We start from the raw sequence: 22,392 nt of genomic DNA on the forward strand, positions 1-22,392 counted from the left end.
TATAATTATATATAAAATATACCATAAAATAATGTTCCTTTTATTTAACAGATTACTTACATAATTTAAAACCATTTAAACTTTTATAATCTATTGCATAAAAACATTTTGTCTATACATATTTCATTACTTTATCTAGTATTTAGAATATATGTAACAACCTACTTGATATAAATACTTTATCAATTTATATAAACCCTCTAAATACCACAACTTTTATGATTTCAACTTAAATGTATAGGTTTTATAACCGCAATAGATTAAAAAACTTGTTTATCAATTAAATAAAAATTAAAAGTTTTTATCATCTTTATTATAATTATAAAATATCTACATTTGATATAAAAGGCAATGTAAATCATTTTTTTGCATGTATATATAAGATTTTTGCATATAAGCTACATATTTATATATATCGAATATCATTCAATATATATTAAAAATTGTTAAAACAATAAGAAATATTATAAAAATATATACTTCAATACTGTAATTAGTTTTCAAATAAATATTCATATAAGATTTTTGAAATTCGACAATATTAAGTTATTAAACATATTTTATACAATAAATATTACATTAGGTATATCTACAACATACCATACATTGTCATGAGCATAACTACCATTATGATCATCTATGGGTTCTACAATCAAAATTACTTTTTTACTAAAGTATATTTACCAATCGACTGTAAAGAGTTAAAGGAAGAGCATAAATTAATGATAATATAACAAATAATTATTTAGGGTATAACAAAATAGGATTACTTCTTAATTGAAGTAACAATTATAGCAATTAATATAGAAACAATAATAATACCAATTAGCACCAAAACAAACAATTTCATCCTAGACCTGTTTTGATACGTGGATGCTTTTATTAACTGCTCTGCACCTTCTTCAATATTTCCTACAGCATGATCAATATTATTCTCCAGTGTATCTGAATTTAAATAACAGATTAATTAAACATATTAAATGGAACTAGTATTAAAATTAACTACCTATAATTTCCCCTTGAGCAAATGTGACAGATTCTAAAGATCTCATAATGTCATTAATATTTAACACATCTGCTTCAATATTTCTGACCCTTTGTTCTCTTTCTATCATCATCTCCTGCTCAAATTCCAAATCTCTTGTAATTTGGGCTTGCTTCTGATACTCTTTATTATCCTCATCATCTGAAACATTGTGCTCGATGCTTGCAGCAACTAGGAGATGTGCCTTTTGTTTATCAACTAACTCCTGTAATGTGTAAAATAATGCTACAAACTACCAATAAACTACTGTCATTTAACCTTTTGTAACCTAAAGTATTTATTGACTGTATCACAAAAGCTCTCTTCGAGTTTTTCAACTTGAAGTTGTTTTGGTTTGTCATTTCTTGATATTTTGGATTTCAACGTGTTGATACCCTTTGTTGTAGCAGATACAACTTGGTTTGTGCTAGATTGAGTTTCATGACTGAAATATACATCATAACAATAGGATCAAAAATGCTGTATAAAAAGTATAGTCATTACTTACATATTATCTCTAACGCCTGCATTATCTTTAGGTGTGCCAATAACTTTTAAGGCATCTTGTAACTTTTTTATATTTGTATTTATAGTTAATACTTGTGTACCAATATTATCACTTAAACTATTAAATTCACTATCACTATTACCACCACTAAATCCAACAATTGGATCCGTAATAGAACCGTAATTTGTAGGGTTTCGATTCATTTTCAAAGTTATGTATGAGTAATTATATACTAGAATATTTTGTAACAACGTATTTTCTTCCTATGGTATTTAAAAGTCCATAATTAGCGGTGTTAATGGCATATTAAAAAAACGATAAGTAAAATCAACTGAACAAAGATAAAGAGAACCTAAATTTATTTTACTCGACTTCCGAACAAAAATCAGGAAATAACTATATTTCTGTATTTTGCCAAAAAATGTTATTGTTCACAATATTCTGTAAAAGTGACAGCAAACAGGTGATTAATACGTCAAGATAACGACAAGCAAATATAATCATTCATATTTATGGGTTAAATTATAAAACCCATAGAAAGATTAAAAATGTTTATTTTCTATTTATATACAGTCTAAATTATAAATATTATATACATATTAAACATGTATTTAATAAGGTATGTGTGTTTTATTAGTTGCATATATATGAGATAGTATTATTTAATTTTTATAACAGTTAAATTATAGTTTAAACTAAATTTTAGATTTAAATTCTAAAAATATATTTAAAATACTAAAAGTTTTACTATTTCATATTTGGGTATTCCAATGTAGAATTAAATAAAGACCTAAATTGATAAAATGTATTTTTATCAATAAATAACAAAAAGTAATAAATTCTCTTATTATTTAATAGTTAAACGTATGCTGGAATTGTTCAACAAAGATCTCTACAACGTTACATCAACATTGTTATTGTTATATCAACATTGATAACATTAAGCGACTGACATCAATTCCATATTGACATTTCTGTTGCAATAACTGAGTTGTCAAAGAAACAAATAATAAGAAATCTATAATAAACAAAAGAAAATTCATTAAAAAAATTGATTTGTCACTATCATAGAGTTTCCCTGTGATCACTATTTTACTATCTCAACTCTTCAGAAATCAAATGCGGTGAATCTGATTGTAATCAATATCAAAAGCCAACTTTCAATATAGAACATCCAAGTTTCTGTCTATTATAATAGAAAATATTCTTTATTTTCTTTGTTATAGGCAACTATCTCATTTATTCAAAACAACGTCTGTTGACTTAGTGATATTGGATTTTAGAATACTAATAGTGCTTAAGGGTATACCAATAATAGATACTTTTCACACTTCTGTTCACTCCTGATGTAGAAAACCAAAATTTATGGATTAATAAGGAATTAAATAAAAAAATACAAAGACTATAAAAAGTTTATTAATGCTGTAAATGTGGAACATGTGTTAATATGAATGAAGAAATTATGTAAAAACAATTTTAATAAAGCTACAATGTGAATTTAATTACATTAAAATTAAATTTAAGCGAAACAAATTGAGATTAGCATTGGAATTCCAACAAAATATAATTGAATTTGTTCAATGATAAAACAATGAAAGCCAAAATTTAATTAGAATACCGCCTAACCTTGACATTCGTTTGGCGAACGAACATCATCAATTTTTAAAATCATTTTAACAAGTTGTGTCGCCAGTAATAACTGTTGCCTTTTCGACCTTAGAGATTCAATCACATGTTGTTCCCTCATGTTAATGTTGCCAGTAAACATGCAGTCAATACCTAAGGCAGGATCATTTGTGGCAGCTTGTTTTGCTTTTACTTCACCAAGGGTATGAATGGCAGATAAACCACTGTTTTCAGCTAGAGCCAATGGTATTGCTTCCAAAGCTTCAGCAAAGGCCCTGAAGGCATACTGCTCCAAAGATGCTAGTTGATCAGCTTGAGCTGCTACAGCTAAGCTGCATGAAATTTCAGCAGCTCCACCTCCATAAACCACTCTTGGTTCCTACAGTAAAACAAAGTTAATTTATCTGTGATTGATTATTTTGTATTAAATTTACCTGCACCAAACTTCTTATGACACATAGGGCATCATGTAAACTTCTCTTGGCTTCTTCAACTAACATTTTATTACCACCTCTCACCAAGATAGTAACAGCCCTGAAAATTAAGTTTCATTTATTATTTATAAATATAACACAATCAATGCTTTGTTATACCTGGAGTTAGAACACTCTTCAATTACCAACATTTTATCACCAGTAGTTCCAAAAGATAGTTCACGTACTAAACCAGCACTACCCAATTTCTCAGGACTAAGTTCTTCAAATCTAGGTACTATGCGACCTCCAGTTGCAATTGCTATAAGCTCAATTTCAGGACCACCAACCTAAAACCCAGACAATATAATAAATGAAATGAATTTCTAACTGAATAGACAAAGAGTGTGTTAAACTGCTAATTGAAAATATTTAAACAAAAAAAACATACCCATCGGACAGCTGGTAACTGCTGCTGCAACAGAAGATGGTTCGCTTCATCATCAAAACCCCACTGACAAATTGCCAAAGTAGCTCCTGCTTTCTTAACCAAGTCAACCTGTGAAAATAAAAAATTAGTAATCTATAAGATACCAATAATTTCATGTAACTTAACCATTTCTTTAAATTTATCCTGCTCATACTGTCTGAGTTCTTTATAAGCAGCCACATCAGTAACATCCAACTTATGTTTAGTCTTGGGTTTAGGCGGCTCAAATGGGCAGGTGAGGATTGCCAATTTTACATTTCTAAGTTCTTTTGGCATTTGAGAATGTGACATAGTTTTATCTATAACAACTCCTTTTACTAATACTGTGTCCTCCAACTTTCCACCCACCTACAACATAAATTTACGCTAGGACCCTATTATTAAATAAATTATAAAATGTATGTACCTTTCCTTCAACTTTGATCAACTCAAAATTTACATCCTTTTGTTCTAAATCAGCTACAGCCAAAACACCATTAACTGCAATTTCAGCCATCTGCCTGTGGCATTTATTGATTATTTTTGACCCTAAAGTGGTCATAGCTACTTTAATTAGAGGTTCAGTATTCTTATCAGACACAGGAAAGAGTTCAGCAATTTTTTCCAAATGAGTTACTGCAGTTTGACAGGCCAATTCAAAACCATCTGCTATTCTAATAGGATGAATTCCACGATCTAATAATGCAGCAGCTTGTTCCAACAAAGCTCCAGCAAGAACAACAACTCCAGTTGTTCCATCACCTTAAAATTACCAATTTAGGCCACACTAGATATTGAAATAAAATCACTATAATACCTATTTCATCATCTTGTGATTGAGATAATTCTACTAAAAGCTTTCCAATTTCATGTTCAACATCCATCATCTTTAAAATAGTTGCTCCATCATTGGTAACAGTAACATCACCTAATATTAATATACCTCATTAATAATTCTCTTACAAAAATTATCAAATTAAAGTATTTTTAGTCGGAATAACTATTTAACGATATAAAACTAATATAACTTACCATCTGGTGAGATCATCATTTTATCCAAACCCTTAGGTCCCAAAGAAGTTTTAATAGTACTTGCAATTTGTCTGGCAGCCAAGATATGCGACTAAAACATAAATTATTGTGTAATTTAGGGTTGTTAGTACTGCCACAAGACATTTTTTAATCAAATTTCATTCACTTTTAATAAATATGAAGGCCTTAAAAAACATTCTTTCTGACACTCCTACACAAATTTGTAATAAAAACATAACCTACCTTTAATGCATCTAATCCGGTTAATCGATTATTCTTATCCTGATCTCGAAGAATGATAAAAGGTCTGCCATATTCGTCAAAAGCTATACTCCCTGGAAAGGCTGCCATGATTTTTATGAAATTCCAAGTTTAATTTTCTTGGATGATTCTGGATTTTTCTTTTCGTATACTTTTTAATAACTACACCTATCCTTCCCCAATGGCTGTCACCGGACAACTGTCAAATATGTAAACAATTCTTCTTTTCATATATATAAATCGGAATTAAAACGAAATATTTTAATATAAAATAATTCATATGCCGCAAAATTCATATTAAGAACTTATTTTAATAATTTAATCCGTATATAATTAGAACTACATAACTTAACACATATTATACATTTTTAAAGTTAATTGAAAAGTAGAGTTGGGTATAACCAATTGATATCCTCATTCGCTATATTTTAGTAATGTAAATGTTTAAAATATATATTTTTGCAAATATATAAACTTTTATAATGCAATATAATGACTACTTGAAATTAAAACAAAGACAGAAAGTAAAATATAAATATTCTATTAATTATATTTTCCGCAAGTTTTAATTGATTAAAATTTCATATTTTCATGCAGTGTTTTCACTTACTGTACAGATTCAATGTTATATCCGAATTCTATATATTCAATGTATAAGTGAAAAAAATCATTTAAAACAAAACTTTTCGATTATATGACAAAGGAGTGGTGATAAACATCGAAAAATACATATCGATAATAATGTATATCGATATGTTATAAAATAACGATATATCAATATATAGGAGAAAAATCGATATATGTTATTCAGCAAGTATAAAAATCTTGAGATGTTACAACAAACATATTGATATTTTTAAGAAAAAAAAAATAAATAGAACTCTAGCGAAATTTTTTTGCATCCCTATAGCAGTGTTTTAAAAAGAAGAAGAACTTTTAGATGAATAAAGAAGAGGTCTCCATTTTGAGGTTTTTCAAAAGAAAGTCTATAGTTAAACGTGTGAGTTATTTCAAATAAAAATGGCAGAAACTATGAAACAGACAGTAGCTGCCAAGTTAAATGGAATCGAACGGTAGGCCATAAAGAGATTTATTCCAATTTATTTGCTACTTATATTATTTTTTAGGTATAATCCCGAGAACTTACCTACTTTGGAAAGATATGTTGAGTTACAGTCAGTAGAAAATACATATGATTTGGAAGCTAATTTGGCCGTCTTAAAACTATATCAATTTAATCCAGCCACATTTAATATGCATATAACTTGTCAAATTTTATTAAAAGCCTTGACAAACCTACCACATACTGATTTTATTTTATGCAAATGTTTATTAACATCCAAACAAGTATGTAGGGTCTTAATATTATTTTACTTAATATTTAAGTATTTTTTTTGCTGTTAGTTAGGTGTTGAACCAATTAATCAAATTATATATCTGGCTGATATCTTAGAACAATGTGATTTTCAATTGTTTTGGACAAGAATTCGAAGTATTCCAGAATTAACCCAAAAAATCACAGGGTTCTGGGATTCTATTAGGAAGTTTGTCTGTCATGTTGTTGGAATTACCTTCCAATCTATTGAGCGGGGACATTTGGCTCAACTTCTAGGTAGTATCTGAAACAGTTTTTTTTCCTGTAATGTTAAAAAGTTTCTTGTTTTAGGTGACATTGATGATAAAACTTTAGATATTTGGGTAAAGAAATATGGTTGGAAATCTGAGCCAAACAATTTGATTTTTGTTGGCAATCAAGATGAAAACATTAAAACTAAGAATATCAGTGAGAAGATTGATTTTGAAAGTGTCGGTCATATAATGGCATCCTGTCTTTAATGTGTTTTTGTATAATTTTTTGTAAAAAAATTCATAATTTGAAAATATTAAAGTATTCATTATACCTTATTTGTTTAAATCAATACAGTTTTCTACCGTATTCACCTTGTGTTTTTATTACTATTTGTAAAATTCAGAGAGATAGGCATTTGATATACATGTTCAGTCATGAAGTTAATGAAGAAGGATTCTATAATTAAAATTAGTAGATTAGGTCTATTGCCAATAGATGTCACGACTAGCACGGTTTTTAATGGTTTTTGTAATTATTGAAATATCCTGTTTCAGTATAATTAAAAAAAAAAAATGTTTAATGTTTTTTAAATAACTCTAACTTTGTAACGAAATACTAAATAATATTAATTTAATTTGTTGATTTAAATACTTATGATAAATCTTATCAAAACATGGCGTAATAATAATTTATTAGAATAATAAATGAAAAAAAAATCAAATAAAATTTTGAAATTTTTAAAGTAAGTATACAAGAAATTGAATATGTTAAGTAGAAGATGTGTAAATAAACTACCATTATACCTGAATTAATTAAATTAGTTTGATCTAGTTAAATAATAAACGAATTGAAAATGTAGTTGTTATCACTTATGACGTTATATTTATATTTATTTTTTATCGGCCTTCGAAATTAACAAGTAAATCTGTCAAAATTTGATGTTATTTCAAGTGTTATTGATTGTTGAATAAATTTTAAAATTGATTTTTTTAGTTTTATATGTTGTTTGTTATTGACTGAAAAATTGCAACTCAAACTGTCAAAATTACCCACAACGTATATCTAAAAATAAATAAATAGACATTAAGCCTACTTGAGATGGTAATTTAAAAAGTGTTAATATGATGGGAGATATTACGCCGTTTGTTTTGGAATACGCTTATATAGGTATCTTTTTCTCAATCAAGTGCATTTTAAGACTGATAACATAAGCATTCTTATACATTTTATTTATATGTATACATATGAATATTTACAGTGTATTTAATAAATGAAATGCATGTAGGTTTGTGGAAAACCCAAAATAAAAATGTTACAATACAGTGAGGTTTAGGTATAAGATTTAATTTTTTCCTGAGAAGTAAATATTATTTAATGATTTTGATTATCTTTCGAAAGGTCAAGAATTGGAAGTAAATATGAAATTAATAAGGTGAAAAGCGTGTTAAAGATTAAGCCTAAAAATGTAATTTTCAACCAATATCTTGATTTCATTAACAAGATGAGATTGATATTTTGTTATACTTATTTCAGTCTACCTAGTATATAGCGCTTTAACAACTTAAATACAAACTTTTCAGGATTTTCTCAAAATATTACCCATTGTATATTCGCAATTATAATGGATATATTTACATAATTTTAATATTAATTGTTGGGTCACTACAGCAATTTCGCAAATGATCTGCGTAAATGTTTTAAAATGTTGTTTAATAACAATATTCTAAATAAATTATCGTATATTAATTAAGTTGTACGGTTTTACATTTAATGAGATATCGCTTTGGAGTTTTGGTATTAGACATTTCTCGCTAGTTATTTTCTTGTACTCCATGTTATAATAAAAAATCAGTTTACCACACCTTGATTGATTGTCATTTAAACGAGATACTACTTGAAAATTAATAATGAGTATATTTATTTCAAAATTGTTTTCGAGAGCATACTTCTGAAATGACAGGTGATACATTATTGAGTATATAATTTCAAAATGTTAGTGCAACTTTGTTTCAAATAAACAATATGACGTGAACATATTTTAACAAATGTTTTGGTTCATCAGATAAAGTATAATGACCAAAAATATTTATATATGACATAGACAATAATTCCTTATATGGTAATTTCGCAAAAATTCTTTCAAAATTAAATAATTATCCTAATGGTGTCTAGAAATTGTATACGGTTGATAATGGCTGTTTAACAGATGACATTTTATGGCAAGTAAAGAGTTTGTTAGTTTGTAACCTTTGGCATTTTAATTTAGCAACATGGCCCATATCAACCCAAATTCAATATGATAGACCGATTCCGTTACATTCCGATCTATTTTTAACTAGGATAACATGAGAAGAAAGGATTTCCACCGTGTTTAAAACAAAATTTACATTTTTACAATATATATGACGTCATCTATGACGTGCGTTAACTATTTTTTTACATGATAGAGCATTGCGATTTTATTTTGAACAATATTTTAAAGTTTTTCAAACAATATAATGTTATGAGATGAACCTTAACAGGTCAATTGAAAAGTCCCCGGCCTACCATATTAAAATACGCTTTGTTGGTAAAATTACCTTTTTTTATTCAACAAAATTCCCTTCAAGGGCGATATACTGATTATAGCGACCCTCCAACTTTTCGATAAGATTTTTGTAGTACGATTTGTCCTTTGCTTCAAAACAGGCCTTAGATTCGGTGATGACCTCTTCATTCGACGAAAATTTCTTCCTAGCGAGCATTCTTTTGAGATCTGAGAACAGGAAATAGTCACTGGGGGCCAGATTTGGAGAATACGATGGATGAGGAAGCATTTCGTATCCCAGTTAACTAATTTTTGCCATCGTTTTCACTGACTTGTGACACGGTGCATTGTCTTGGTGAAGCAGTGCTTTCTTTTTCTTCAAATGCAGCCGTTTTCGGCGATTTCGTCCTTCAAACGGTCCAGTAACATTATGCAATAGTCGCTGTTGATGGTCTTTCCTTTTTCAGGTAGTTAATGAAAATTATTCCATGCGCATCCCAAAATACGGACGCCATAACTTTGCCAGTCGACTGTTGTGTTTTCCCACGTTCTGGTGCGGGTTCATCGTGTTGGACTTCGGAGAGAAATGATGGAGCCATGTTTCATCCATTGTCACATATCAACGCAAAAACTCGGATTTGTTACGCTTGATCATGTTCAAACACTGCTCCGAATCATTAACTCGTCGTTGTTTTTGGTCAAAAGTGAGCACGCGCGGCACCCACTTTGCACAGAGCTTTCTCATACTCAAACATTCGTGAATGATATGATGTACACCTTCAATTGATATCTTTAGTGTCTGTTATTTCATTCAATTTTCATTTACGGCCATTCAAAATCATTTTATGGATTTTTTTAATGTTTTCATCGGTAACAACCTCTTTTGAGCGTCCACTGCGTTCACCGTCTTCGGTGCCCATTTCACCACGTCCAAACTTACAGACCAATCTTTGATGGTTGATATTCCTGGGGCCGGAAACTCGGCATCAAGCCAAGATTTTGCTTCAACTGTGTTATTTTCCTTCAAAAATCAATATTTTATCAACACGCAAATTTCCCTTTTATCCATTTTTTTCACAATAACAAAAGTTGCTTCACTCAGAATGCTATAATTCACAAACTAATGATCCGACAGCTGTCAAATTTATACACGCATCTTTTGAGGGTTAGGGCTAATTACAAACGGGGACTATTCAACTGACCTGTTATTTTCGCCTCATTAGTAGTTGAAATTGTCACATTTTGTGTACAAAGAATGTCAAAACATATAACATGTCAATATGTCAAAACTTACTGTTACTAGTAGTCGATGTTACCATAAGATAACACGGTTATGTCTGAGAAATTCGTTGATATTGGTGTGGATTACATGTACCTTCAACAAATCATATTATAAGTAGCGAAACAATTCAATTAGTTCATAAGGCATTCACTATTGTTTTGGTGAATAGAATGTACCTTCCCCCAATAAGGATAAGATCATTAATAAGTTAAGTAATTTAAAACCCCTCGACCTTGTAGTCCATAGCCATGGAGTATATTGTAGGAGGTTTAGGTTATTCAAAACTGCATCAACAAAATTCAATCAAATTTATACCAAAAGGTATCTCATACATAATCCAATAATTTACAGTGATTATGTAGTTTGTGATTTCTGTATATATTCGTTATAGTAATACTCCATTTGTGCTGTTTAAGTAAATAAAACCATTGAACATTTTTCAAAATGAAATACTCAGGTTACAACTAAATATTAATAGTATTTCCTTTAAATGTCATAGCTATTGATTTAAAAAATATATCGCCCTTATATTTAAATAACATAATAGTTGAGAATATACAGATAGGTACTGCAAAGGACTCCACTGGTCTCTAGCAAGATGAAGTCATTCCCCCAAAAAGAAAAAATCAAAAAAATTACAAAGGACAATTGTTTCATTTTCGAAGTTATCTTTAATATAGCTGATAATCTAAAGAAAACAATTTTAGCAAAACAAATAACAACAATAAATCATATTGGACTGTATTAAGATAAGACGCTATTTTGTTACATTTTTGTACTAAATTAATAAACAATCAAATATTAAAAGCTTCCAAATGTCAAGTAGACTCCTTATACTTTGCCATAATGCAAAACTCGAGATTTCACTATTTATTATTTACCCTTTTTAGTACTCCATTTTATTCTATTTTAGATCTAGAGGTTTCAATAAGGGGGGGAAATTTTTACAGCTTTTGGTAACAATGTTGATTTGGTGGTGTTTTAGTCCTATCAACCAAACTATCATAAGTTTACATGGATCGTCCAATAAAACAATCAAAGTAATGCTTTCCATTTTTCCTAGTTAAAAATTAAACAATAAATCCAGTTTCCAGACAGACAATTTTCCCCAAATTTTTTTTTTAATAAATTATGTTTATATCGATAAAATAATTTGTGTACTTACTGTTCTTGTACATTTCGTATATTTGGTCTCGAATAGAGCCAATATCAAGATGGTCAAGATTCGTCAACCACTTTGTATATAGACAGATTTTCTTGGGTGAATCTAACATATTGTTCTTCATTTTGTAAGCGATGTCATTCACAGTAACCACACTAATATTTAGCATTGAATTTATTAATTAAATATTATTAATATTTCATAAAATTGTAGGGACTTATATTATTTAATATCATCAATAATTATCTTTCTAACGGAAATTATAGGCAAAAATGGCGCCTCCATTATCTCCTTCCTTTTCAAAATATTTTATTAAAGCCGCAATCAATTTGTGAACCTGACTATCTATTATTTTCGGCATTTTCACACGAAATGATATCATATATTACAGAACTATTTAAAATTTATTAAAATATTCAAAGCACTGAAATAAAGTTTGTCGGTTTTTTAATTTGTAGTAATAATAACTAATACTTTTAAAAAAATTGGGTATGTCTGACAACCGGCCGCCGTCCGTTTGTCAGACAAAATGTTAAATTATCTAATGCAATAGTGTTAAGAGGTTTTAACTCTAACCTATTATTGTGGGTGTATAATTAATTGTAATTTTCAAATATACTATAATGTTAAAATAAATTTAAGTTTTGACAATATTTTTGTTCAATTATTTTATTTAGATTAGAATTTTCTTGTACGTCGAAGCCAAACCGAACTAAAACTCAGATTTGGTGCGGCAACATTGCAATGTTTCGACGTCACAAATATCCATGACGCATTACTAAAAAAAAATTGAATAGACTATATGGAGTTAGCAATTCTTATTTTTTAAATAGATATGTTGAAACATAATTAAACTGAATAATGAAAAAACTAAAATAATGACTAAACTAATATGAAGATGAAAAAAATTGATACTAAAACCTATTTTCGTAATAAACAAACGTTTTAGAAAAACCCGCTTACAATACTAAAAAACTATTTACAGCAACCAACAATGGTCAAAATAAGAATGATAACCATACCTAATCAAGAACCAACATTATATCGACAACAAAGGTTCGTTTGATTTTATTCTGAAAATTTGATGCTCTGGTTAGTTCGTTTCCATGAGACGATCTGGGACAATTTGCAGAAAGTCTAGACAAAAAATATCGATATTTGGCATTCCAGAAAACCGCTATGACTGACAAATTATAATGATTTTATCAAGAGTAATTTTAATGCGTAATCCTAGGCATACCTCATGTATGGTAACGTAATTTGAAATATAATAACCAAAGAAACATTACAAATAGTTGTAAAGCCAATATCGTTGCTAAACAAGACGTGTTTAATAAAATTTGAAAGGAATTTTTTATAATACACTCCAAATGAACTAAACTATTAATTTGGCTCTCTATTTTCTACAAATAATGTGATTGAAGCACGCCATTAAAATGAACAGCTAGAAGTGATGAATAGGAACGACATCTCATCATCAATCCATAGCAGGTGCTCACGGTGAGTGTCTACTTCTTTCAATAAACTGCTGTTGGTGCTACAGGACTTATTCAGGAATAGGACAGAACAGGAATATTCTTCACTTTAGAGACTGCCATCTGTGGAGAGATCGGAGCAATCGCTCTCAACTTCATCTGTTTCTTTCGAAGCCAACAGCCGCGTCTTCCACCACACGAGTTTGTAAGGAATTCACTAACCTTTCAATTATTAAACTTGTCAACATGATTGTAATCTGCATCCCTGAATTTGTTCCTCTACTGTTAATTTATTGTTGCTTCTTAAGAGTTTCAGCACGATGTCGAAAAGAAACCATATTGTTTTCCATCACGGCAGTACTAGACTAGATATTTAGTAGAATTGAGCCAGATTGGCTATGAAGTCTTAAGGCAACCACCGTATAGCCCAAACATTGCTCTATTGGAGTACTATATGTTCTGGTCTCTGCAATTTCGCTTTAAAGGTGTACAGTTGGTTTTAAAAATGACTTGTTAATGACTCTATTCAATTTTTTACCTAAAAATCTCATTTCTTTGTATATTTATTTTGCCCCAGTATTGTTAAATAATATTAATTTTGATCTGCATTTAGGCGGGTTATATATATATATCACGTAAATCAATAGTTTTTGTTTTCTAAACCTTTTCACATATTATTACTGGCACAGTGTGTAGGAGTAGTGTTCTATTCTGAATTCAGTCAATTAACTGGAATCAAATTGATTATCAAGAAAAGAAGACAGGTTGACGTTGGATTGGCCATCGTTCCGCAGTTACTCGAAGCGTTCCTTGGTGTAGTATTTTAGGGTTGTTTATAGGGCTCGGTGAATGGAGGTAGGACAAAATCAAACTGCGGTTTTTACGTTCGAATTACAGTAGATAATAGGGATTGGCAGCAGTGTTATCTAAAGACCAGGCTTCGGCAGTTGATGGTGGCACGTCTGAACTAAACGATGGTCAGTGACTGAATGATCCAAAATAACCTTTAATAATATCCAGGATACAATGGTCCACAACATCTCAGGATTTGGAGCATGCACATTCTCCTGCATAGAATAAACCACATAAAAGAATAAATTATATGAAACTATATTCCCTCGCTTTTCCAATGCTGGCCCATTCTTTTCGAGTCGGTCGGTACGACTGATCTCTAGCCGTTAACTAGTCCAATTATTCCAAGCGTTTCTTGGTGTAGTTAAGTGGAGTTCGCGCAAAAGTGTCGTAGCTGAAGCTGTAACTCACGTTACAAACAAAAAGTGACCTTGAAAAGATTGAAGGTACTCTACATCCCCTAGCCATAAAATATTCCAAGTAAGAAACGCTCAAGCTTTGAAAACACCCCTAGTCTTGCAAAAGCTTGCAGTTTAGAGCGAACAGCCACCAAAGATGCAGTAGCTCTGTCTGCTGGAAAACCATTCTATAGAGGGACACCATGGCAATTTGAGCAGAAACAGCGCCCTTTCGAAGATTCTCAAATGCATACTGGTGGACGAAGCTATAGGAGATACTTCAACATAATTGTACGACAACTATAAGCTGTTCAGACGAAATGACAACCACCTACATCCTTGTGGCCGTTTCTTTAAGAGAGAGGTGATATATAATATAGCCTGACTCTCCGGCAATCTGTTTTTTTTACTACCTGAATGATGAACAAGTAAGACGGGTTGGTCTCTTTTTATCTATAGTATCTCTTTGTATCTCCGTTCAATTAGTCGCCTCATCTTTCTGTTAAATAAAATAATGTTTTCAAGTAAATTATTTTTCAATTAAAATAGATCTTGTTCTTTAAACCCTTTAACATATTTCAACTTCCAGGGAAGTCCAACTAAATGAAAATGTGGACGTTCTGTAGGCATACAACAAAATTTTAAACTAAATAAAATAATGGAACAAAAATGTTATCAAATATAATTTATTTTAACATTATAGTACATCTAAAAACTACAGTTAATTATACAGCCACTATAGTTTATAGATTATAGTTATATCCTCTTATCACTATTGTTTTCAAGAATTTTGCATACGTCTGACAACCGGGCGACTTTGACAGGCTCATTCGTATACGTATTCGAACTAATCATACAGCATTATGTCTCTTTTTAACTAGAATAAAGTGAGAAGGAAAATATTGTCTGCTTCTAAAACGAATTTACAAATTGCGGCAGGCGATACATAAAACATCTTGATGACGTATATACAAACAACTTTGAATATACTATATGTTACAAAAGATGTGAAGACCTACATGAAAATGTAGTCTAATATAACATAGACCACATGCCATATTGGCCAGATATTGCTTCCTCCAATATCATCATTCGATCGATGATGGGTCTGACAGAAAAGCATTTCTATATTACAAAAATATGCAAAAATTTAAAGGTTTTGGGATAGCTCTTTTGAATATTAAATTTATAGAAAAATGGCTCTATCAAAAGTTCATTTTTCAGAATACTACGCTGCGAGAAAGACGAGAAGTAATGACCGTACTTTGTTTAGTAACTGAACATTTGAGTCTATAAAGGTCATATCGAAAATTAATTAGTAATCCTGAAAAAAGGCTTAAAATACTAAATAAACTATGTACTAGTAGATAAGATGTTATTTTTCTGCATTGCGATCTGTAACAAATAAAAAATTCAAAAAGATTAAGAATATTTATTATTGAGTAGCACTTTATCTAATAATTTCATTAAGTATATTTCGATACATGTACAAACACCCCTCTAGGTCCGATAATCTTCGATGATACGTTATCAAAATGTTTTATTGAAAAAAAAATGATGGACACTGGGTATAAAACACAACAATTTCCCACCTGCTCTTCATTTCACAGCTTGGCACTCTCGATTTCGGACAAACTGAATCGAATCACTTAAAATGAAGTGCCTGCTATTGTTGATTGGTTTGGTAGTGGCAATAAATGGCGCTGTCGTTCAACAGTCCGACGACGAGCTTGTTTCTCATATTCTTCACGAAATCGAACTGCTCGATGCTGCAAACTACACGGTGGTAAGTCAGGCGTGAATATTCTTCCATCATTTAAAATCATTCAATTGTTAATAAACATACATTTTTTAAAAAAATTATCATTTTTACGTAAATTGTTTTCGGTCAAGGACAATCAATCAACTGAAAAACAATAATTATTGACACAGTCGATTTACTTATAGATCAAAGCAAATATGAAATTGTATAATCTATTGATAAGTTTTCATTTACTATAAATTTTATTATTTCATGCCATTTATTACAGTTATAAATAACTAAACTTATTTAAAAATCCAACCACAACAATATTCGATCAATGAATTTTCTAATTTTCATAAATACATATTATAACGTAGTATTTCAGAGAATATATTAATTTTAATATATGAGCTACATTACATTTTCAGAATCTGCACAATTTATAGATTAAAGTATGTTTAGTTTTACTTTACATTTTAACTGGTTTCTTACTATTTTTCAATAATATGAATGGTTAATAAAAATAACTATATAAGCCATATATATTTTTTTTTTCTATAGTGAAATCCATTTATTATAAAACTAAGTACATCTTATAGATTGAAATGTGTTTAGATTTGTTAATTCCATTTAACTTTTGTGAACTGAAATCTATCAAACATTAAATTAAATTTTTCATTAATTTTTAAATAAATTAAACAGATAAAATTAAGAACTTTTATTATTTATATATTTTAATATTTCTTTACTTTCACTATGCAGTTCTTTTTATATTTACTCTTTAGTTTCTTTTTAGAATCTTTGATGTATATGTCATTTATGTACCATACATAACCTCAAATATTGGATATTTTTTTAAACCTATTTTTACTAATTTTTTTTGAAGGTGTTTGTATCCCAGTTCACTAGGTTATAACAAATAGTTGACCATTGAAGGAACATTTTGTATGTGCTGTAGTTTAAGATTTTAATTGCAAAAGTACCTTGGTGCTTGTAATCTCCTGCATCTTTACAATCGTTTCTTGTTATCTTTCAAAATAATTATTACATTCGGTCATTTAATGCGCACTTGACATTGGCTTGAAGACAATGAATTGGATAGTTTTTCAGTTGTTTTTTACGCACAATTTTTCTAGTGATAATGAACTAAAAAATTCAACTTTATCCAAGATTTTCTTACAATTATGTATCACTAAAACAATGTGATTTTGCTGAATTCATAATTGAATAAAGGAATAACTGATTAAGACGTGCTAATTAATCAATGCGCAGTAAATTTAAAAAAGGATTTTTTAGCAAAATGAATATATATTAAAAGAAACTAGATAGCTCAAGGCACAAAGAGCGATTTGTTTTATATGAAAAAATTTGAATTGCACCATCACATAATTATCATTTTTTTTATAAGTATCCAGATGGGTCTTAGAAGTTTAGTTCGAGATTCTTAACTGAAATTTAATAGCGTTCGAAGTAGTATTTTCAAACCTGATGTCACTTCTACGATTCATAAAGTAGTTTTTACAATTTTATATTAAAAAAATTATAGATTATAACGTGTACAAATTATAGATTATTCATTAACATCAAGCCTATTCATTAAAATTCATTAAGCCATTTGTTGACATTATTTTTGATGAAGCACCAATTTCTAAATGGACCAATTTTATTTTGGTTTTTATTTTAGGAAAACTTAATTGAAAATGATGGTTATCCAGTAGAAACCCACTCTGTCACCACATCGGATGGCTACATTCTTAAATTACATCGCATTCCGCATGGTAAAACCAGCAAAAATCTTGGAAGAGTGGCTTATCTTCAACATGGCATCCTGTCATCATCTGCTGACTGGGTAGTTTTAGGACCTGGAAAAGGTTTAGGTATAATTAGTATTTATTTGATAATACCAAGCAAGATACTATCAATTATCTTTTGTTTTAGCATATATGTTAGCTGATGCGGGCTACGACGTCTGGATGGGTAACGCCAGAGGAAACACCCAGTCCAGAGCCCACGTCAACTACAACCCAGATAAGGATTCGTCGTTTTGGCAATTCTCTTGGCACGAAATCGGGGTTATTGACCTTCCAGCCATGATTGATTATGTTTTAGAAACTACGCAAGTGGAATCGGTAATACAAAATGGATTTCCCGCTATTAATCGATAATTATCTTGATGATTTTAGGTATATTATGCGGGACATTCTCAAGGAACAACCACATTCTACGTAATGACGTCATCATTGCCAGAATACAACGACAAAATCAAAGCGCACGTCAGCTTGGCGCCGATTGCATTCATGAACCATATGACCAGTCCCTTGATGAAAATCATGGCCTTCTGGAGCTCATCACTTGAGGTAAGAAGTGTTGCCACATCAATCAAGAGTGCCATCTGTTCGCTTGTTTTTGATAATGCCACTGAAACCACATATAGACTGTTCAAAGTTATTTGTACATACGTCATCTAAATTTGTGACATCAAAACGTCGCAATGTTGCCGCATCAACTCTGAGTTTCAGTTCAGTTTGGCTTTAACATATAACAACATTCTAATTTAAATAAAAAAATTGAAGAAAAATGTTATCAAAAATAATTTATTTTAACATTATAGTACAACTAAAAAACTACAGTTAATTACACCGCCACCAATGTTTATAGGTTAGAGTTATAACTTTCGTTTACGTATTCCAACTAATCAGACAGCATTCTTTTTAACTAGAATAAAATGAGAAAAGAAATGTTTGATTATAAAACGAGTACCTATTGTACCAAATGATGCCTTGCCCTGTAAATTTTAATCAATCTTCAACTATAATTATAAGATTTTCATTTAATTTTTCTTGTGCTTACAGATTTTGCTCAATATCATTGGAATCAATGAGTTTTTTCCCAACGACGACTTTATTAAAAATGTCATGTCCGATGTAGTATGCAAAGAAGATTCAATTACCCAGTTACTGTGCACCAATGCACTTTTTGCTATATGTGGATTCAGCAGAGATGAAATGAACACCACATTGCTGCCCATCATGATGAAATATACTCCCGCTGGGGCATCAACGAAACAATTAATGCATTATGCTCAAGAAATTAACTCAGGTGATGTCGTAGATACCTTTTACGTCATGAGATTCTGCTAAATTAATATCACTACTTGAGAAAAATATTTTTAATGTCAAATCCCGAAATATAAAATACATCTCCTGTATAAATTTAAAACATGATCATTATATTTATACTCATTTCACAGATATATTAACTTTTATTCATACAAATTTATTGTTTTAACACAGATTTGTAATACTTTTTTATCATTCTCTTTAGTGCCATATCTATATTTTAACTAATAATATGATAGTAATTATAGCTAATAGTGTGTCATTGTCATATCATCGGCTATCACTTTTTTGTTGATATACTACAATTGGGATACTACAATTACATCTACTAAAATAACTATTATATGATCAACTCGTAATTTGTTTTTAGGTCAATTCAGACAGTACGACTGGGGGCTGCTGATAAATATGAGTAAATATGGATCATTATTCCCTCCAAGTTATGACTTGAGCAAAATAACAGCTCCAACCTATATGCTGTACAGTAAAAATGATTGGTTATCGGCTGCAACCGATGTCCAGAAGCTCTGTTCTCAAATGACCAAGGGGTGCAAAGGAACGATCCTATTGAGCGACTATAAATTCAACCATTTAGATTATATGTTCGGCATTCACGCACCAACTATAGTTTATAATAAAGTTATCAGCTTATTTGCAAGGAATTAATTGATTCCTATCTATGACGATTAATGCTATGTATTATACTACTTATACCTGCAATAATATATTTAATAAATATATTAATTTTTATATGAGATAAAAGAATTTTGATTATCCTGTGCCCTCTATTGCTTCAAAAAATTACTATAACAAGTGTGCTTCGTGTGAGACATCTACTGCTTCACCCTATTACTATAAAATAACAGGGACATCTGAAGTTATTAAAACGCATTAAAAACATTATCGAATTATAGAAGATAGGATTCTTTTAATTTGGTACTCAAAGTTCAAGTGAACGCTAACGGATGGAGCAAGATGATGAGTTTTTAAAAAACGATTACCTATTTCTATCAAAATTTGAAAAAATGTTTGTATAGATATATAGTATAATGATAATAAATTAAAGAAGTCAATTTTAGTAAAAAACTTAAATTAATTTTGTTCAAAATGTCTGTATGTTTAGTTGCATACCCATATACAATTTTTTTTAATACTATACATATAATGAATAATTTAGCCTTAGTTCTTTCTAATGTTAAAAGAAGTAACACCATAATTATTTAAAACAATATATACTTATAAGAATTAAAGAATATTTTATTCAATTAACTTAGGAAGATTATTTAACCAAGCAGACCTTTAAGTTCTGCTATGCTACAGTTTTCAAACAGCTATATATATATATATATATATATATATATATATATATATATATATATATATATATATATATATATATATATATATATATATATATATATATATATATACATATATATATATATATATATGATGTAAAATGCATAAAATGTCATAACTATGATTTTTGTCGTTAAATAATAAAAGAAAATCTTGGATAAAGTTGAATTTTCATTAACAATGTTGTATATCTGGTTGAACAAACTTCATAAAAAGTTTATAATTATATATTTTAATGTATTTGCATATATACATCTAAGTAACTTCTCGTATAGAATCTAATACCTAAAAATTATTTGTTACAGTTGCTTATAGAAAAGGAAAGCAACTTTAAAGTTGCTTTCCTTTTCTTAATTATTATCGATTTTATCAATAGAGTAGGCAACTAACTATTATTCAGTTTGACGGTTGTTAAAACAGTTTTCTGATATACAACTTCTTTTTGTCGAGATAGCTGTGGCACATGTTTTGAGCATCGGTAAGTTTTAAGTTTTTCTTATAAAATTGCAGCAATTAATTATTTTGCAGCATTAAATATATTTGTTAAACTAATCTTTGCTAAGATAGAAGAAGATTTTTATTACGAATTTTCTTTTTTAAGTAAATATAGCTTTAGCTTGACTCTCAGCTTCAGGTTATGTCAATTTCACCCTGACATAAAATTTTGTTTTGCCTTTTAGAACGCCATAATGCAAATTTTTGTGAAAACACTCACAGGAAAGACTATAACCCTCGAGGTTGAACCTTCAGACACTATCGAAAATGTGAAAGCTAAAATCCAAGACAAGGAGGGCATCCCTCCAGATCAACAACGTCTTATTTTTGCTGGTAAGCAATTAGAAGATGGCCGTACTCTTTCGGACTACAATATCCAAAAGGAATCGACTCTCCATTTGGTCTTGAGATTAAGAGGTGGTATTATTGAACCATCTCTTCGTATTCTTGCACAAAAATATAACTGTGACAAAATGATTTGCCGTAAATGTTATGCAAGATTACATCCAAGGGCTACCAATTGCCGTAAGACCAAATGTGGACATACCAACAATCTTCGCCCAAAGAAGAAGCTGAAATAGATAATTTACTGTTCGCTTATTCTTACATGAACAGCATAATGTAAGAGTTTTTTTTAACTTAATACATGTTTAATCCTGAATATGTTGTTTTTATTTCTCTAACTCCCATACTATTGTATTATATTGAAAGCTACTTTTAGTAAAGGATACTCTTAGCAGATTATAAGTCTTAATTATCTATATTTATTATTATTTTATGTTGAGTAAGTAATCTTAATAACAATTAGGGGAGTATATGACAATAGTCTACTAAACAAAAAGGTTTGGGTAGAAAATGCATAGTTTAAGTATGTTTAATCTGATGTGGGTTAATTTTGTACACAATAAATTTGTTTGTAAATGTATATATTTTCTAGGTACATTTCTGGCCTTTCAACCAATATCGGACTAAGCCACAACAAAGCATGGCTGGGTTTAGTTAGTGATATTTTAGTAATAATTGATTTCATATACCAATGTATCCATATCATTAAATGGGATTCATAAAAAAATAGT

General features: G+C 29.7%; 5 protein-coding genes across 5 annotated transcripts; 3 read left to right on the plus strand and 2 right to left on the minus strand.

The window, feature by feature from the left end:
- Positions 1-291: 291 nt before the first annotated feature.
- On the minus strand, positions 292-2,001 carry Syx13 (Syntaxin 13). Its single transcript, XM_076400680.1, has 4 exons — positions 1,533-2,001; positions 1,304-1,469; positions 1,007-1,250; positions 292-945 (listed from the first exon to the last, which is right to left on the minus strand). Exons 1-4 carry the CDS (start codon positions 1,733-1,735, stop codon positions 767-769), a joined length of 792 nt encoding a protein of 263 aa, XP_076256795.1. The 5' UTR covers positions 1,736-2,001; the 3' UTR covers positions 292-766.
- Positions 2,002-2,932: 931 nt separating this feature from the next.
- Positions 2,933-6,040, minus strand: CCT5 (Chaperonin containing TCP1 subunit 5). The gene is made up of 10 exons (XM_076398298.1): positions 5,944-6,040; positions 5,316-5,532; positions 5,073-5,163; positions 4,858-4,968; positions 4,468-4,802; positions 4,188-4,409; positions 4,023-4,130; positions 3,752-3,921; positions 3,593-3,692; positions 2,933-3,537 (listed from the first exon to the last, which is right to left on the minus strand). Exons 2-10 carry the CDS (start codon positions 5,421-5,423, stop codon positions 3,154-3,156), a joined length of 1,629 nt encoding a protein of 542 aa, XP_076254413.1. The 5' UTR covers positions 5,424-5,532; positions 5,944-6,040; the 3' UTR covers positions 2,933-3,153.
- A 208-nt stretch (positions 6,041-6,248) lies between these two features.
- On the plus strand, positions 6,249-7,233 carry eIF3k (eukaryotic translation initiation factor 3 subunit k). Its single transcript, XM_076400707.1, has 4 exons — positions 6,249-6,406; positions 6,461-6,680; positions 6,738-6,945; positions 7,000-7,233. Exons 1-4 carry the CDS (start codon positions 6,354-6,356, stop codon positions 7,167-7,169), a joined length of 651 nt encoding a protein of 216 aa, XP_076256822.1. The 5' UTR covers positions 6,249-6,353; the 3' UTR covers positions 7,170-7,233.
- An 8,936-nt stretch (positions 7,234-16,169) lies between these two features.
- LOC143193920 (lipase 3) lies at positions 16,170-20,224 on the plus strand. Its single transcript, XM_076400359.1, has 6 exons — positions 16,170-16,385; positions 18,028-18,220; positions 18,282-18,472; positions 18,527-18,700; positions 19,196-19,442; positions 19,833-20,224. The coding sequence occupies exons 1-6, from the start codon at positions 16,254-16,256 to the stop codon at positions 20,126-20,128; spliced, it is 1,233 nt and encodes a 410-aa protein (XP_076256474.1). The 5' UTR covers positions 16,170-16,253; the 3' UTR covers positions 20,129-20,224.
- Positions 20,225-21,177: 953 nt separating this feature from the next.
- RpL40 (Ribosomal protein L40) lies at positions 21,178-21,977 on the plus strand. Its single transcript, XM_076400029.1, has 2 exons — positions 21,178-21,299; positions 21,502-21,977. The coding sequence occupies exon 2, from the start codon at positions 21,511-21,513 to the stop codon at positions 21,895-21,897; it is 387 nt and encodes a 128-aa protein (XP_076256144.1). The 5' UTR covers positions 21,178-21,299; positions 21,502-21,510; the 3' UTR covers positions 21,898-21,977.
- The last annotated feature ends 415 nt before the right edge of the window (positions 21,978-22,392 follow it).

The sequence above is a fragment of the Rhynchophorus ferrugineus genome, unplaced genomic scaffold, assembly GCF_030347505.1.
Source record: "Rhynchophorus ferrugineus isolate W39M unplaced genomic scaffold, kcgeb_rfMv2 rfM3, whole genome shotgun sequence".
NCBI classification, from domain to species: Eukaryota; Metazoa; Arthropoda; class Insecta; order Coleoptera; family Curculionidae; genus Rhynchophorus; species Rhynchophorus ferrugineus.